The 19,350-nt window shown below is 44.9% G+C and overlaps 1 protein-coding gene across 1 annotated transcript in view; it reads right to left on the reverse strand.

Moving 5' to 3' along the window:
* LOC140693525 (trafficking protein particle complex subunit 9-like) overlaps window positions 1-19,094 on the reverse strand; it is a 53,262-nt gene extending 34,168 nt beyond the window's left edge. The window contains exons 1-3 of the mRNA XM_072957345.1: window positions 18,599-19,094; window positions 418-476; window positions 68-220 (exon numbers count right to left, since the gene is read on the reverse strand). Of these exons, the coding sequence (XP_072813446.1) occupies window positions 449-476; window positions 18,599-18,822 (252 nt within the window). The 5' untranslated portion in view covers window positions 18,823-19,094 and the 3' untranslated portion in view covers window positions 68-220; window positions 418-448. The remainder of the gene's footprint in view (window positions 1-67; window positions 221-417; window positions 477-18,598) is intronic.
* Window positions 19,095-19,350: the final 256 nt, after the last annotated feature.

The raw sequence follows: 19,350 nt of genomic DNA on the forward strand, positions 1-19,350 counted from the left end.
ACAAATAATTTCTCCACTGAAAATTCAAAAATAAAATGAAAGTGATGTAATGCTGTGTTGAACTCACGTGAATGGGCTTCCTGCAGTGCTTGACAGTTCTGTAACCCCGAATGACTCAGGAGAATCAGCATGGCTCCTGGGAGTCCCCAAGTAACTGACCATCAGGACGCTGACCACCATCACATCTGCCAGGGTTGAATTGCAGAGAAGAGAGCAACCTCTGAAAGGCACAGGGAATGTTGACAAGGGAATAAAAGGCTGCGGTCAATCCTGGGACAGAGGCCCTGTGAGCAGAGGCCAGAAGGCTGCAGGTGAACTGGAGTGGCCATGGGGCAGGAAGGGACCACAGGGGAGCATATCTCAATTATCTCCTCTCTCTCCCTCGGGTAGGAGGGATAAAGCCTGCATCCTTCTCACCTGGAACTGTGGGTTCTGGCTGGCGGAAGTCTTACCGACACGGAATGAATTTCTCAAGACTGCGGAAAAAGGAAAGAAAGCGAGAGGGATTAGGGAGCCAAATCCACGAGTCTCTCAAATGCTCCCATATTTATTGTGTATAATCAAAGTAAAAAGTCAATAACAGTTGTGAGATAGTAGGCAGGAACTTGGGGAAAGAAGGGATGAGACAGAGATTGTAGACTCCACCATGAGTACTAAGGCTTAGTTTACCTTTAGGGAAGTCATGGGCTGAGGGGAACAAGATACATTTTTTAGACATGTTCATTACAAAGCAGACCACCAGACCAGCCTGGTCCCTGTTTTGGGGATAATAGACTATCTAACACCACGCAGGCCTGGCGTTTATAGCTGAGGGCCTGGGTCATTGCTCTGCAATAAGCAGTGTGCTATCTATAACCTCAAATATGCAAGCAAGGCATTGTCTCTGCTTTTTATGGCAAGGAGACAGGAGTGAGGATGCACAGGTGTTTGCTTTAAAGCAGTTAATAAGCACATTTTTTTTCTTAAAGTTGACAGGCGGCTGCGATGTGTTACAACTTGTTAACTCAATCATGGGCTCCCACATGGAACCATTATGGAGGACATCCTAGGATGACAAATCCTGGCTCTGGATCTTTTCCTGCCAGCTTCGGCCACTCCAGCAGGGTCTAGACACATCCCTGAATAACGATCCCACAGAACCACCTAAACTCTTAACTCCTGGTGCTTGAAACTTAATTTTAGCTCTACACAACTTAATGTAGAAAAGTTTCAGAAATAAAAGATATTATATTCTTTTTATATCTCATCACTGATTTTTCTGATTGCTCTAAGCTGCTTCTACATGGTAAAGCACCTAATTCTGCAGGTGAATTCAGTACTTTCCTTTGGGTATAACTAGACAGTCTGGGCTGTCTGACTTCTATTAGTCAAATACCAATACACTTAATTGATTTCTTTGTTCATCAATTTCAGCCTGGAGGTGAGGGTCTATCACTATTTTCCTCAGCCCACCCTCTACTCTTTTCTCATCAGCATCTCAGGCCTCCTGAAAACAAAACAAAGCATTTGTTTCCCTTCATCTACACTTTCCACAAAGGCAACAGGAATCATCATGCCTAGAGAATGAATTCAACACAAATGTTAAAACAAAAATCTATAAACCTGAAGCAACTCCATCTCCGACTCATGATACACAATGACATGAGAGTAAGTGTGTCAGGTACAAAGCATGCGTGAGCCTGACCACCTCATTTCTATTCTTCAAAGGAAGGAAGGTTTTCGTATTTTTTATTATCATTCTTTGTCATTGTTTCTGATTAAGCCAAAAAATTTTTTATGAAATAATTAAGCACTGCAATAACAGATTTTCGCTGTATCAATTACAGAAGGAATTCAGAGGGGATAGGAAAACCCACCTCTGTAAAAAATGCAAAATTCCTTCCCCTGTTAAGAACACGAATACAAAATGCAACAGAATTCAAATTCTTGTGGAGAGGACAAAAGCCACAGAATCAAAGCAAAGTCATTATTATGACTCAATCCAAAATTCACTGGACAAACATGCTCAATGCATTCAAATAATTTTTAAGGCACACTGCAAACCATTCACTTAATTATCTACAGGCTAGAGGAAGAATTTCCCTCTATAACAGACAACATAAATCAATAGGTTGCCCCACCAAACAAGGAACAAACATCAGGTTTTTTGCAGTTCTGATAAATCAGCAAGTTTTAAAGATCAAAATCCAGAAATTTTAAACATTCATTCACACCAGAATGAATCAAGCACTTAAAAAAAATAAATAACCCAAAGAAACTAAACACATTGATCACGTACCTGGATCAATGAGAAATTCTTGTACAGCTGGAAAAAAAGAACAGTCTATAGACTTATACTTGAAAAATAAAACTACTTTTAAAGATAACTGCTAAAACACATTTCATCATTCATGTTGCCTTGAAAAATCTGAGGCACTTGTCTCTGATCAGAAAAGCAATTCTGAGTATTAGTATGTTACAATTCAGTGCCAGTTTGCTTTAGAAGAAAAAAGAAAAGCTACTGTTTCTCATCTTGCACAAAGTTTAAAGAACCTCCCTGCCTCTATCTCCTCCCATTTTCTAAGCTCATGCTCCCCAACCCTTCTGAAACAATTATGAGAACCTCTTATTCCCACCAATATGCCAAATCACAAAAGAGTATCAATTTATTTGTGTAAATATATACCTACACCTTGAACTGGAGGAGAAAGATTTCAGAAGGCTATATGGAACTTATTGCTACATTCCTGAAATCACACACATACACGTTCACAGAGACACAGACATATACAAACAGAATTACTGGGCACTTCACAAGCTAAGGACTTACAACTTCTAGAAGATAACTTTGTAGTTAGTTTAAAATACAAAACGGTCAGCTTTTGAAAGCCTTGAACATTGCAAAATCATCCAAATATCAATGAGATCCAATTAGCCTTCTCTGTAGAATGTAATTCCCCATGATGGCAAAGCAGACCCTAAGAAGTAGTGGATCCAAGACTCGTGTTTTTCACTAGCTATGATCGTTTTAAAACATGTAAACAGATTTAGAAAGGTATGTCCCTATGACATTTATTCTTATTGAGATGGCATATGTATTCAATTGTCTATGCAGAAAATAGGACCCATGATGGTGTTTAAGAAATATTTTGTGTATTGAAATATTTATTTTTAAGTGCAGACAAGGAGGGTGGGTATTACTCCATTGTAGAGCACCTGTTGTGCACGCACATGTTCCTGGCTTCAATCCCCAGTACCTTCATGAAAATAAATAAATACAAGTGCTTACTTAAAAATAAGAATAAATTTATATAAAAAAATAAATGCAGACTAAAAACCACTGCAATCTAGGAGCCACAATTATAATAAAAAACAAGAGTTTCTATCAAATATTGACTATACGCCAATCACAGAGACAACCACAAATCACACCTGACAACCATCACGTGTGATTCTCAGCAATCCTACTAAGTAGACACGGATGAGAAACCCGGCTCTGCGGATGAGGAGACGGAGCTCGGAGGAGCCGGGGACACTGACCGTCCTGCTCCCCGTGACACCGCGTCAGCCCAGGGCAAGCGCTGACAGAGCTGCACTGAGGGGACACCCAGCTGCATGGAACCATGGGGGATTGGGGAGTCCTAGAAAATACTCAAAAGTGTTCAATGAAAAACCATCTCAAATATATTACTCTGTGCCCCATCCTCTAAACAGAGAAAATGTCTGGGACCTTTTTGATGCCTCCGTGTCCTTTCTGCCATCATCAGTTACGTGCCCTCTCAGCGCGACCAGTCATGAACTGGACCCCATACGAAGTGCACTCAGATGGAAGAGCTTTAAAAGCTGTTTTATGAAGTTTGTAAGACTCTGTCTATTCCTCACACAGGCGGTCATCCAGCACTACTCACCGGTGCGGATGTACCACCTGAAATCACACCTTTCTGCTTTTTAAAATCCCTTCATGTAATACAGACTTTTAAACAGCAAAGAAGCAGCTCAACCACAGACAGTGGACAGCTTTTCACCAAATGGACTCGAACAGCACATCTGACAACCTGGAAGCCCTTGTCTTCTATTAAACCCACTTCCAGGTACTTCATCATTTTCGGATTGGTGGACTCGGCCTCTGAATGGCCTACTCAGAGAGATCCCATCCTCACATCCGGGGGTGGGAGAGGACCCTGCTGCTGGGAGAAATCAGTGAGGAAGGTGGACATCCTCCAGCCATTTCTGCACGGGTAGAAATGCCACATGCTCAGAAATTATACCGTCAGCACCCCTCGGCTCCCATGGACTGGTTTCACATTAAGCAAACTTATGACACACTGATGCAAGAAAACCAGAAATTTAATTTATTAATGTAACAGGAGATGTGAAACTACAAACCAGATTGAAATATCAGAGTTCAACCATGAGTACAGATTCTCCTCCACGGCCCAATCTCGGGCAGGCAGTCACATGGCAAGCGTGGACAGAAGCAGAGCAGGAAGGGTTTCTAGATTAACTCAATGGACTAAATTTCTGTTATAAGAACAGATCTACTGCCTGGAAAACAATTAATGCCAATCACGGGGCACACTCCATGGACAGTGGCTGAGACACGACTGTGAGCACCTGTATAACTCCACTTTCCCTGTCCTTTCTGGTCTAACTGATGCAGAGGTACAGAGATCCAGGGATGCAGATACCTGTAAACACCCAAAGCCCATCCCTGGGAGCCTGGAAACCAGATAGCCAGGATTTAAATCCCAGCTCTGCCACTTACTAGCTCTGTTACCTTGGCCAAATTACTTACCCTCTGTGTGCCTCAATTTCCACACTGTAAACCTGGGATAACAATCAAATCTTTCTTACTCACTTGTTGTGAAAATTGGAGGATTCATTTCTGTAAAACTCTCAGAAAAGAATGTAGCACATTTTTGGTGCCCAACAAATTTCAATTTAATAAGAAAGTGATTTACAAGTCTCCCATCTAATCATCTTCTGTGTTTCATGACTATTCTGAGTCCCAAAGGAAATACTTATTTCCCCTCTTATAAACTCTTGAGGAGCACCCTTCTGTTTCAAGCCACCACCTGTTTAAACTGAGGGGGGATTCCCTCCTCCCCACTCCTCTGGTCCATGGGAGACTGCTTCTCCCTTCACACTCCTGACCACTGGCCCACGGCTAGCCCTCCTCACACTAACAGATTGAGGTGTGAGTCCGGGGAGACAAGCAGGGCATATGAAAGCTTTCCTTCCCCTCCAGTGTTGGCCACCCTTAGGAAGCAGCCGGGATGCTCAGTTCCATGGCAAGACAGTCCTGTGCATTATGGGTCAGAATCTCTCAAGGGAATGCTCGCTGTGGACCAGAGTTACCTGGGACTGCGTAAGTCTCTAATTCTGGGACATAGTGTCATGACACTCACTCTCCCACAGCCCTGAATTTCATGGAGAACGTGGCTTCATCAGTAATAAAGGAGACATTTATCGCCTGCCTGTTCTTCTTTGTCATCTCTCAGTTGGCTGCTGGACACAACATGTGTATAAGTATTGGGTCCCCTTAAGCCCCAACATATATGAAGTAACAAAAATTCTGTGGCTTAACATTGGTTCAGGGCGACTGTGTAACTGTCCTGACTCTGCTGATGCTAAATTATGTGTATAGGAACTATGGAACCTCCTCAAATATCTTTCATCATAAAACCAGCTTTTCTTATTTTCCTGTTTCTCAGTAATTGCCAAAGACTATCAAATGATGGCTTCACACCAAATAGCAGTTAAGATTATGAGCCCTCTTGTCATACACACTGTGCTAAACACTTTACATAATTTCTAATTCTCACAATTCTACAAAGCAGAAATGAGTGTCCCCATCTCACAGACGAGGGAAAAACTCAGAACGAACTGACTCAGGATCACGTAGCTCAGTGGCAGCGCGTGCACACAAACCCAAGTCAAAACACCACACCCCTTTGTATATGTACCAAATCTCCTACCACCCATTGACACACAGCGGTGGGGATAATACTTAGGGAACTCAGTACACTTTTCAGCTTTAAGGTGCTCCAGAGGCCGCTTCTAGCTCTTTTATAAAATCCCGGCTCACTGGTTTCTAACACTGCAAGAAAAGTCCGATGTTGCAACTGTTTGCACAGGAAGTCTGAAATGTTCACAGCGAGATGATAGAATAAAACTAAGACATAAGCAGAATAATAGTTCCAGGTAGTCAGACATAATGGACATTGTGCTACCCTGAAGCACTAAGCAAAGGAATCAAAAAAAAAAAAAAAACGTTGTTTAAGACTTCCTTTACAAACAGGAAAGTTAAGACTGTAAGAAGGTGTAACAGCTCCACCTATGGCTTAAAAGGCCTTCCTGGTTGCCTGGAAAGGTGCAACACAAAAATTGCCTGTGGATCAGAAACAAGAATCAGATAACTAAAAGCTTATGTAGCACATACTGCTCTCCTAGTCCTCATGTCTTGCACTGTAGCAAAAACCAACAGACCTGTACTAGGCCTATATTCATAAAAGTCATGTCTGTATTTTTCCAACAGGAGGTAATCTAAGTATCTTGCAAAATACTTCTCAAAGAGCCAGGAAATCATAGAAGTGTATTGAAATACAAAAACATTTATTTACATATTAAAACAGCATGAGCTTTTTTCTATTAAAAAAGCTGACATGTCAAATCAATGTTTTGATATTTTAAAACCTATTAAGAGTGCAGAAAAATAAATCAAAATTTTCTTTAATCACAAAAGAGAGAAGCTTATTCCCTGAAAATGATCAATGTGCCATTTTTCTAAACTTAATGCTTCTGGTCAGAGTCCTACGAATTTAAATGTCTGAGTGTATAGTTACACGGCAGCATGAACACTGAGTTGTAACAATACACATTCTGTGTAAATAATCTTCAAGGTCGTCTGCTTAAGTCAATTTAACTAGTCCCTGTCTCAATAGAATGATACAGATTTCATTAAAACTTCATACTGCACGCACACACACACACAAAACCCTGAATCCTTGTTACTTTAAGCCATATTCATATATATCCATATTGAATATGCATCAGAAACAAGCCAACCTCTTTAGTATTCACAGTTGATCCTTCTAAACTATCTGTCATTGTGACAGCACATTTTTACTAAGCAGCTCTTGGATGCTTTGTATACAAGGCGTCTACCTCTCACAGTCAGACATGGTAAACGGCATCACTCAAATTTCACAAATGAGGAAATATACTTAAGCCATGGAAACAACGTACATATTTATCATCAGGAAAGAAAAGAGTAAAGATTTTACTTTCAATATGCACTGACAAACTTTTCCTCCATACTAAGACTACATACATAAAACAAATTCAGTCATTGTAAATTATTCTGTCAATAAGCACCACTAGAGAAAAACAAGCAACATCATTAGCAATGATTGGACTTTCAAAGCCCACTCCTATTTTGCACTATAATCATTTTTAATGTTTTGTTTTTAGTGCTTACATAGCACTAATATAAAGAAAACATAAACTATTTAAGTCATTACCTGAGAATGCAACATTTGTGAAAATGTACAATTTTAATTTATGCCACTCTGTCTCACATTCTCACTGGTGTCTCTCCTTTGAAGGCCTCATCAGGCTGAGATCGCCAAAATCAGTCATTTATGGACTCACAGGAGTTCGGGAAACCACTCAACGGGAGGCTGATCAGAGGAGAAATTGAGAATGCATCCTGTGCAGCCTGGGTTCCAGCACCGAGCTAGGCACCGCCAGCTGCGTTTGATTTGGGACAAGCTGCCCACCTCTCAATCCCTCAGCTGCAAAAAGGAGACATTGATACCTACCGTCAAACACCTGCTTTGAAGTAAAACATGAGAAAAACAGTTTAGCCTTTGGTAGGTGTCCACTCACAGCAAGCTTGGTCATTATGATGATGAGGATTACTTTTAATAAGTTAAGCTAGACCAAAAATTAGAAATCACCATAAAGGAGAAACATTTTAACTCAATAAGCATTTCCTTTTGAATGGATTGATAAAAGTTCTAATGATTTTTTTAATAAACCAAATTTTGTCCATTAATTTTAGATTTACCGGTGTATGGACAAGTCTCCAAAAAAAGAATTAGAGGCCTCAAACCTCTGAATACTAAGAAAGTAAAGTTTAAAAAAATTATGGGGCAGAGTATACCTCAGTTGAGAGAGTATGTGCTCAGCACGCATGAGGCCCTCAGTTCAGTCCCCAGTAACTCCATTTAAAAACTTTTATTAAAAAAAAAGGAGAATTAAAGGAAAAAGATGGAGGACTACAGAATTTTTTTAGAGAATCCACTCAGATTTAAGATGGGGAAAAAATATCCATTTCTCACAGGAAATCTTGAGAACTATGTAAACCGGATCTGAGTTGTCTAGTCTTTAACATTATTCATGAATTCATATTACCAAGTCTTAAAACTACCTGATAACCCACAGTGGTGATAGTGATCATAAAACCTGCCAATGCGGATCGAACTCCGGCTAGGACTGCTCTGTTCTGACATCTCTGCCCCTGAGGCCTCACCAGGCTGAGAGCACTAAATTTTGTCATTCATGAGCATCTCGTGTAAGTCTTCCATTTGTGCTTCTCAGTCTCCTCTCACCAGCCCCTCTGAGGGAAGCACTGTTATCATCTTCCCCACACGCAGATAAGGTCACTGAGGTACAGAAACTAAACCTGCTCCAGGTCACATCGGCATTAAAGGACGTCTGTATTTCTGCTGTTTTGCGATTGACAAAGGAATCTGAGATATCAATACAAGATAGACTGTTAAATAATCAAGTCTGTCAGCTCTTCACCTCAAAGAGCAGATACTATAAATTCCTGATGTAGAATGAGGCTGCCGCCACAAAATGACTCAGCTAGAAATTAATATCCAAGATGAAGCAGCGGATACACATAAATATTCATGACTGTCAACTCCTCTCACGGGTCTTGGCCCTTCACTGCCTGAATGGGGGTGAAATCCCCACCCGTGTCTGGGAGGGTAGCGCGGCTCTTCCAAGTCTCACCCAGGCTTCACAGGCTGTTTCCCCCTACAGACTGTCCTAAATGAATAAAAAGCTCACAAGATTTTTACACCAGCCAAAACTGAAAGACATTTCTGCATATGGAGCACTTTCTCAGGCTTAAACCATTTTTGCCTACACTCAGCAAGGGGGAAAAAAGAAACATGACTCTGCAAAGTCTCTTAGCCTTACCACTCACAGGAGTTGAATGGTCTCAGCACAAGATGAACCTTCACATTACAGGATGAGAACAAAATAAAGCCCCCCCAACAACAAGCACTCCCAGAGACAGCGCTCAGCAGTCTTCTGCACACTCACGGTTGTGCAGCCCTCACCACCATCTATTTCCAGAACACTTCATCACCCCAATAGAACACCCCTGTCACTAGCAGTCACTCCACAACCCCCCTCCACCCAGCCCCTTGCAACCATCATCTGCTCTCTGCCACTGCATGAGCCAATTCTGGGCATTTCTAAGATCACTGAAATCAACAATATGTGGCTGTTTGTGTCTGGTTCCTTTCAGTTAACGTGCTGTTATCAAGGCTTTCCCATGTTGAAGTGGTATCAGCATGTCTCTTTTTTTTTGAAAATGTTAAACTTTATTAGAAGGTGGTAAATACTATCAAAAATAGTAGAGTGGGGTATAAGGGATGGGGTTTCAAAGGGAAAAGGCCAGGTTGAGAAGTCAGGGTGGACTACCCAGAGCAGATGGCTTTTTTCATATTCCCCTTTATTTATTTTTTCTTTTTTATTCACTCTTATGTCTGAATAATATTCCACTAAATGGAGATACTACATTTTGTTCTTTCATTCAGCAACTATATATGGATGAGGTCCAGAAGAATGAGTGTAAGTGGTGGCTAGCAGGGATGGCATTTAAGCAAAGGGCAAGATGTGCTTTCAAAAAAAAAAGTGAACAATCAGAGGCACAAGGAAATTCAGCGCGTTTCTGAGAAAGTGCATGGTTGCTTCAGTAGGACTGCCATGCAGGGCTGTGGGGGATAGTGACAGGAGACACAGTGAGGGAGTCACCTAAGAATATCCCCACTGCAAGCAGCTCAGCCAATTCTCCTCCCTCATCCTGTATTTTAGAGACATTTTTGCTAGCTTTTCTCTTATTTCAAGTAACAGTACTTTAGTTACACATCTGATCATCTGCATCAGACCACATTAGCTCCAAGCCACAGAAAATCATTCACTGACCGGAGCAGCTCCAAGACATAACATTGATGGACCAGGGAGTCCTGCAGCATCCCATCCTGCAGGCACAAACCACACATGTTCCCTGGTGATGTCCGGAAAGTAAAATGCATGGAAATATCTCACTGCTGCTGCACGACATCTGCCCACAAATTGCCCCCAAATCATGCTGGCACAGCACTACTCAACCCTCGCACTACCCCCCCAAAAAAAAAAAAAAAAGAGAGAGAGAGAAAAGAAAAGAAAAGAGAAGAAAAGAAAAGAAAAGAAAATATAAGAAAAGAAAAGAATAAAGCTAAGAAAGCAAATTTAGGCTCTTCCATTGAAAACCAGCAACCATCACTGCCAGTATCTGAGCTGGAATGATCCTGACTTCAAAAACCACTGTGCAGTTACTATTCAAATGTGACAGACATATATGTATTTCACTTAGATGATATTACAATAGGATTTTTCTTTTCAAAATTTCCAGTTGCAACAATAGCACAAGAAAGTTTATGTTTCATTTTTTAAAAAAAATCAATTATTTTCCACTTTGTTAATTTTGAATCTATTATTATTTTATAAAGGGAGCTATGCTGCAGATTATAAACCAAATATCTGGCTTCTGCAAACAAGACCTATATGACTTCACTATTTCAGAGCAAGCTTTAATGATGCTTTCAAATTGGGGGCGCTCACTAACAGCTCTTTAAATACTGTCAAAGATGTGCTATTATGTAATGCAAAGGGTCTACCTACACATCAACTCAGAAACCAAAGAAACTACACGAAAGCCTTAGTTTATCATTTTAAAATATTCCTATTATTTTGAATATTAAATTTCTTAAAAGATAAGATATTTTTTGAGAAAGACATCAGTTGTATTAAATTTCCTCTCACCAAGAAAGCAATCTTTATCAAGAATTACTACCCCTATGAAAATCCAAAAGACAGGACGTTTCTAGCTAAGTTAACTTACAGATCTCAACACAAGCCTAAATCCTATCTGCTCTCACTTGAACGAGCCCAGCAAAGTCCTGGGCTACTCTGGAACTTAGCTCTTCTGTTCCATATGTTGGCAGAGCTAAGATCATCACACAAGGCAGGGAAGGAGAGAAGAGGTAAGTCCACCTGGCGGCCTCCATCTGTTTACTTCCAGCCACAAGGTGTCGCTAGAGCGACCCCGCTAACAAGCCCTCCACACAAGGAAACCCGGCATCCACTCTGCCCCTGCGGTCCCCAAGCAGTCCGGACGCCCCTCTCCCACTGGTGGCCTCCGAGCCTGTGAATGGTCTTCTAATGACCCTCCCAGTTGGTGACACCCTCCCCCTCTTCCCCGCTACACACACACACACACACACACACACAGCCAAGGCAGCCTTCCCAAAGCACAAATTTGATTACATCTCCCCCACTTCAAACCCATCAGAGGCTCCCTGGTAGAGTTCTAGCCCCACCCCCGACCCTGCTTGTCCATCCTCACCTCAGTACCAGGTCCCCAGTGACCTCAGGGGCCCCGTGACCTGCTGCTACTTCCCACTAGCCTCCAGGCTCATTTTAACTGTTTGTCAAGGAAGTCTTCCTTCCCTCCAACCTCCGCACTTTGGATTAGGTGCCCTGCTGTGTTAATAAAACATTTTAATCTAAGTCAACTTCTGACACTGCTAAGCTCTCAAGAAGCAAGTACATTTTGCTTACTACTGTGGGTCCACCCCCTCTCCCCTAGACACTCAGAATTGCGTGTTTTGTGAATAAAAGAATGAAGGGGTGGGACTCAAAAGGACAGGCAGAGCTGCTCTCCTAAGGGTCACTTCCTGCTGACACCCTTCACTGCCTCTTCTGTGTCAGTTCTAGTAAAAACCAAGCTCCTCCAAAGCCCTCCACCCCTAGGCCCTCTCCAGTGTCCTTCAAAGCAGGGTCACCCACCACCCTGGACCACACAGGGCAGTCTCCCCGAGTCCCCACCCCACAAGCCTCCAGGCCTCTACCCGGGCTGCTCCTGCCACCTGAGTCACCCTCTTGATTCCTTCCCCTGGCTGACTCTTACTCTGTCCCCAGAACTGAATGTAGAGCCAATTTCTTCCAGGAAGTCCTCCCTGATGATGTCCTTTAGCTCTTGGCTGGGCTCCATCTACAGCAGCACTGCTTGGCGACCAACTGGTATTTGTCCACCTGCTCTTATGAGACCATGACCTCTTGGAGGCCACGTGGGAAAAAGGAGTGAGGTGACAAGAGGGGTGGGAAGAGCAAACAGGAAAGTCGCAGCTCAAGTCCCAAATTCAAGGATTCTGTCTCAGATAAAAAGAATAAACTGTTTCATACGTGTGTCATTTGGCTATGATTTTTGTGGCTCATGGAAAACAAAAGCTTGGTGTTCAAGCCTGAAATCCAAGTTACATGCAAAGAAATGTATATATTCATATCCAAAGGAAACCAGAGCTGCTCAACAACACTTTGCAGTTAAAATCCAAAGGAACTTTGATAAAGGCAATCTCCCTCTCTCTCTTTATTTTTATTTATTTATTTTTTTTGGTATCATATAGTTTTAGAAGTATTTGTATAACTAAGTGATGGCTACAGCCTATGATTCTGCACTGGAGTGTTTGGGGCTAAGGAAGCCCAGATTACATGCACTGTGTAAATGCAATCACACCAACACAATGACAGGCGCCCTAGTGGCTGAGCTGAAGTTCCAAAGCAGAGAACCTTATGTTGGAAGACAGCTCTCAGTAGAAAGTAAGAAATGTAATGTTCTGTACTCAATTTCATTAGCTTTATGAGCCATTAACAGATAGTATGTCTTGTCTAATGAAACCCCAAAATATATTGTCATCTTCGATTTTCTCCATCTGACTGTTTTATGCTAAATTTGGATATCAAACCCTCACTCCATACGGAAAGCTCAGGCCTTAGCTGCAGCACAGTTACATCCCGTGGAAGAAAGCCGATCAAGGGAGAACAGGAGAGTTTCCCTTCAGAAGCTGTTAAGTGTGGTTTTGCACCTGTATGTCATTTACAACCACGCCATCGTCAAAGGAGTAAGACCTTACATCTGTGGGGCAAAAAGCACTGCGGTGGTTCCGAACCATGAAAGAACACTGAGCTTTGTGCAACAGTCCTGAGGCACTTAAAGCGTACTTTCTCTGAAAGGCTCCGAAACTGACTCACTTCACCATTTCAGGTACAACCGGAATTAGTAGAGAGAACATGCCCTTGAAGTCTGACAAGGCCCTGCTGGAATCCTGCTACAGCATTTACTAGCTGCTAAATGAACCAATTCCTTAAACCTCTGAGGAGGCTTCCCAATCTTCAAAACGGGGCTGCCACCGCCCACTTGGGAGGCATGGATGTGAATGCAACACGCAAGTAGGGCGGCCGACTGGTACGTGACACGGGGCCTGGCTAGTTTCCCTCCGCTGCCCTTCTCCCCCTTTAAACTTGCACTGTTCCCCCTGGTAAGGGTGAAGCCCCAGGAACAGACTGCCCGATTCTTCTGTATATCCCCGGATACATACCTTACCCTTAGGAGGTCAGAAAAACAACTGCCTCCTCCCCAGTCACTATCAATATTCTTAAGAGTCTGGGTTTTTTTAACTCTATGTTTCAGGGAGACTATTCAAGAATTGTTCAACCACCGTTCTCCAGGTTGGCTCCTCTCCCAACGCCCATCCCTTCTTACCTCAAATCTTCTGTCTGATTGCCTTTTGTTCGTGGGAAAGAGAGTCCGCTAGGGTGCGGACTCCCTAGGCCTCCCTCCCTTCATCACAGGAGAGTGTGACTACATTCTCCCAACTCCCCACTCCGACTCCAGCTTCTGAGGAGTTTCCCCTTCTGGACCCTGCAGCTCCTGGATCGTCCCAAGACGCGCACACGTGGCCAAAACCCTCTCTTCAGATTTCTTCCTGTGTGGCCCTGCCCACCCCCCAGAACCTTAAGGATAAATGCCATTGCTCTGAAAATCACAAACGCCGCTGACTGACACACCAAAGCTGCATGGTCCGGGCTTTCCTCCAAACCAGGCACAGCCCTGCCCCCCCTCAGACACAGTCTGCACCTCTTGAGATGAGCTGATCCACTTGCACGGCTGTGAACACCAGCTAAGAATGACGAATCCCAATGTGTATCTCTAGTCCGGCTCCTTCACCTGAGCCCCAGGCTCATAGACACGAGTGCCTCTTGGAAGTCCTAACTTGGATGACAAATGGCATCTTAAAAATGCCATATGTCAAAAAAAAAGGCCTTATGTCCACCATTTACTCTAGACTTCGATTCCTGGCAGGTACCTCCCAGGCTCCCCATTTTAGTAACAGCCCCAGCACCCACCTAGGTGTTTGAGGTCACATTCAATTTCCACTGTTCCCTCCACCTGGCCCTGCCCTGGAATCAGTCTTGTTATTTCTGTCGCTAAGCCAGTCTCAAGTCTGGTTCTGCAGGGAGCACGATGGAAACCCACAAGCTCACAGCAAGGTGCACTGAGTCACAGTCCTCCGAAGGGAGTTCCCTGGAGGGGGAGGCATCTCCTGCTGCCAGTCACCTCAGAAGGCACTGGATTCTCACAAAGAAGGACCAGAAAAAGGACTCAAGGATCTCCCGTGATCTGAGGTTTGAAGGGCCCGAGGTCTGGGGGAGCTCCTAGTTAGCTGACACTCCTGTCAGTGAGCAGATGAGGATGGTAGGAACCCAGGCAAGTCTGTTCTCGCTCCGACCCCTTTTCTCTCGGGAGCCACGGGAAAGGCCAGTTTCCAGGGCACAGACCGGCCATCACAGATCCCAGCCTGCATTTGCCAACCCAGACAGCCTAGACTCCTACTTGCGACTCTTACTTCTGTTCTGTTCCCCCCCAGAATGTGATGGACTCTTTCAGAAAGTCTGGACTGTCTCAAGCGAGACCAAGTCAGTGAAGGATGAAGTGTCCACATTTGGACCAGAGCATGAAAGGAGAAACAAGGCCTCATGTCCAGCATGACGGTGGTGGCCAAGCCCTTTCCCTGGGTGAGATGAACCAGGGTCGGGGTGAGAATGCAAGGTCCCTTCACGGCTGACAGGGGTGTTGGAGACTCACTACCGCAAAATAACCACACGGCCGTCAGTGGTGGACATCAGCTGCAACAGACACAGAGTCAGCTATTTACTGCCAAAAAGGGGTAAAAGTAAAGGCCGGTGCAGGGAGGCCTGCACGGCTGCTGAGGCAAACCCCAGACCTGGCTCTGAATGCCCACTGGCTGAAGCAGAGAGGAAGCTACGGTCCCCTTTAGCGGTCCCTGTGTCCACCAGATCCAAGTGAACCAGTTACTTAGGACAAGGCAATGTTTTCCTGATACTTAGAAAAACCAGCCTCATAAAGGGAACAAAAGAGTGGCATGGTTTTAGGCCCGCTCCTGCCCCTCTATGAATGCAAAGTAAAGTAAATGGCACTGGGAAGGTGAATGCAAAAAAAAAACCAAAAAACAAAAAACCGGTGACTGCTTCCTCCAACAGCGTCCCCTGCAGCTGCTCACCCCCGAGCCGGCCACTTCCTCACCAGTGACCGCCGGCCAGGAAGCGCCGTCACGCACGTCACACAGCGACAGCCAGGAACCTCGTGCCGAGCACGTTTGTGTAAAAGCCAGAATCAAGCAAGGTGCTGCAGAATTTGACTTTCCAAGTTTAAATACTCCATGAAAAAAATCCCTCAGCAGCCGCCTAAATCAATTCGCATCTCACTTCTTCAAAACAAATAAACAAAATTAGTAAGAGAGCATTTGTTACCAAATATAAGGACGAACTAACAGGTTCCTCAAAGCAAGGACTTTAACAGATATCAAACTCCAGTGGGTGATGTGCTAACATAGCAAAAATTCCAAAAAAGTAGAAAATAAGATGACTAGGATAATATACGAATCATGGCAACTGTTAAGTTTTTGCTTTTTATAGCGATGGAGACGGCACAGAGGGCGATCTGGCTATTCCAATGCAGGGTGTGCACAGCCCACATTTTCAGACCCAACAACATGCTCACGGGGTGGTATAAGGGAAAAAGGAAAATAGAAAAAGGAATAGAGGAACAGCCAAAATTAGAAACACACGAGAACAAAAATGACTTTGACAGCATTTACAAGAAATTACGTCAGTGTGATGAGGACAGGGACGCAGGGACGGTGAGACCCACCCTCACATCCTGATCCAGGGAAGGCAGGGGCCTGAGGGGAGCGATGCTGCCGGGGGACCCCAACGTGGTCAGCGCCCCAAACCAAAACTTCACCTAGATGCGTGTAGACAGCTTTTGAGCTACAAAATGTGGTCGCATTTCAAGCTGGACAACTTTACTCACTCCCACCAAGAGGAACAGGGGAGAATTAGGTTCTGCTCCTGAACCAAAGCATTGTTTAAAAAATTAATGACTGTGTAATAGTAAAAGCAACAATGGAGTAAAAGTCACTGGCGGAGAACGTGCTTGACCCGAGCTCATTGGCCACGTTATCTCACTGACGTTCAGATGCTGGCTGAGCCCTTATGGTACCAGAACAGACAGACCCACCAGGAGGGAGGTTTAATGCGCTGCTGTATTTTGATGCCGGCAGCCATGCCTGGTACACAAGGTTCTGGGTAAACAATGGTGACAGTGTCAACCACTATGGGCTAAGCACACATCCAGCTACTCCGCCAAATCCCAAGGGCAGACTTCAAAAGGCAAAAACAAGCTGGCATTCTCTGTTGGCTCTGCAGAATCAGAGCCAAGCAGTTGCTGAGCAAAAATGTCACCAGTGCCTCCTATGACAAAATAGGAGGCACTGGCGTGGGGCTGGGGCAGGGCTCCAGGCTTCCACTGATCACCCACCAGTCTGTCCAGGGGGTGAAGGAGGTCCCTGCTTTCATTGCACCGATGCACCTACCTTGAATGACGCCTTAGGACTCAACAGGAGGTGACAGGTGAGGTGAACGGAGCCAGCCTTGGTGTAGCACGGTTCTGGCAGCTATGCCCTCAGCAGTGCCCAGTTTCCTAAACCTGACACCTCATCTCCAAGGAGCAGAAGTGTAGTGTGGGCATGTAGATCACAGGGCCCTGTGAGGACAAGTACAGATCATGGCCACGACATGCCTCTCCCCTTCCTTAAGCCATAGAGGAATGTCCGGGGAGGAAGTGAAAATTATTCCAGAGCCTGCCAGGCACCACACGCAGGTGGGACACGGATCCCCTGTGTCTGTCATTCACAGGACTGGTGTGGATTTTCTTTTTATCAATTCTCTGGCATCTTCTCCTCCATCTTACCAACAACAAGAAAGTAGAATCTGACCTTAGAATCACAGAGAATCACAGAGCCCCTCCTGCACAGCGGGCCCGGCAGCACGTACCATGTCCTCCGACCGTCACCTGTGGGACCGCCATGAGCGCTCTCCAGACTCAAGGCCCGAGGCCGTAGGCCGGGGGGACACAGCTCACCTCACTCTCCCCAGTAAAGGGGGACCACCTCTCGGCAAAGACGTCTCACCCTCTTCTGCCCGAGGGACAGCTTGAAAGATACACAGGGAAACATAGTAGAGGGTGAGGGGTTAGGCAGCCCAGAAGTGATCGTCTGCACTTCCAAGGCAGAGTGGGGCCTTTGACCTAATCACAGGGACAAAGTGAGGACGAATTTTTCCCTGCTGTGTCCCATACACTGTGACACGCCTTTCCCTGCGTAAGGAGCTAATTCGGAAGCCCCTGGCAGTGTTTCTGATGTCCTAACTTGGCATGGTGGCTGTCAGGCAGGGGAGAGGGCCTGAGCCGTGCTGGTGCTGGGCCTGGGAGGCAGGAGACATCGGCTCCACCCTGAGCTCAACCAGCACCTCATTCTGCGTCTCGGGATTCAGAGTCTCATTTATAAGCAAAGGGATGAAACTGTCCCAGGACAGGCTGTCCAACAGGAATGAAATGAGAGTCATGTAAATAACGTTTCCCAGTTGCCACGTTTAAAATGTAACAAAAAAAAAACCAAGCAACTGATTTTAAGAACAGACCTTACTTATTTTACTGTATGTAAAATACTATCATTTTGACGTGTAATCAATATAGAAAGTAACAAGATAGTTTATATTCTTTTTACTAGACAAGTTTCAGCGTCTGATGTGCATTTAACTTACAGCACATCTCAGCTCAGACCGGCCTCCTCCCCAGCACTACTAACATCAGTAGCTGTGGCTACTCTATTGGACAGCAACTCCAGGGGTCCCCCCAAGTGTCCTGGCTGAAAAGGGGGAGTAAGTGTCCACACTAACCCTAAAAGGATCTCTCTGAAACAAAGGCGGATTTAGTTTTAAACGTCTGAAAACCGGCGGGCTACACCTCCTTCCCGCCTTGGCTACAAGAAAGCCCTCCTCCTTGATGATCCCATTCTGGATGTAAGGAAGCAATCTGTCACACAGCCAGGGTGGCCCGGCCTTCAGGTTGACTTGCCTGCTGTCTGTGTCCAGTCCCACGAAGTCCTCCTTCTCAAATAGGATGTAGAGGAGGGGGGTCTTCTCCCCAGAATTTTCGGGGTCCCCATCCAGCCACTTGGACTTGGGCAAGATGAAGAGTGACTCAGTGAAGTCTTCGATCCTCTTCTCCACCACCCGCAGTCCTCGTAGATTGAAGGCCACGTCGGTGTGCGGCTGCTCGGCCACCTCCCCATACAGCATAAAGACAAAGAGCTGAGAGTCGTAGAGCGTGGTGCCATACAGCTCCTCTGTGCGTGGAGCTTCTAGAAGGTCTTGGCCAAGAGGCAGTCAGTAATGGTGACAAGGCCCATGACATTGCGGTGGGTCTGGAAGTCACTCCATCCATTCTCGGGCGCATAGAGATACCTATAGTAGATACAGAGTGCCCACTGGGAGCCGCACGGTCTGATCTGGCTCACCAAGGAGATTCCATTATAGATGCAAAAGAAATTCTCTAAGATGATCCCCACAGGTTGGACCACAATCGGGAGAGTCTGGTGGTCCTCAGCGCACTGCACGTAGTCAGGGGTGTTCATGTTGCAGGCCCTGCCGAGAAGGGAGGGTAAATCGATGTACATACTGTGCTGTGGGCTGCGGGCCTCACTGGGATGCGGCGACCTGATGTGCACCAGCCAGAAGGCAAGGGAAGTCCAAGCAAATCGGGGATAATTTTGTCCTCAGCATCTGCACATGGCTACTGAAGCTCAGATCACATTACCCAGCTTTTGG

The sequence above is a fragment of the Vicugna pacos genome, unplaced genomic scaffold (assembly GCF_048564905.1).
Source record: "Vicugna pacos unplaced genomic scaffold, VicPac4 scaffold_19, whole genome shotgun sequence".
NCBI lineage: Eukaryota > Metazoa > Chordata > Mammalia > Artiodactyla > Camelidae > Vicugna > Vicugna pacos.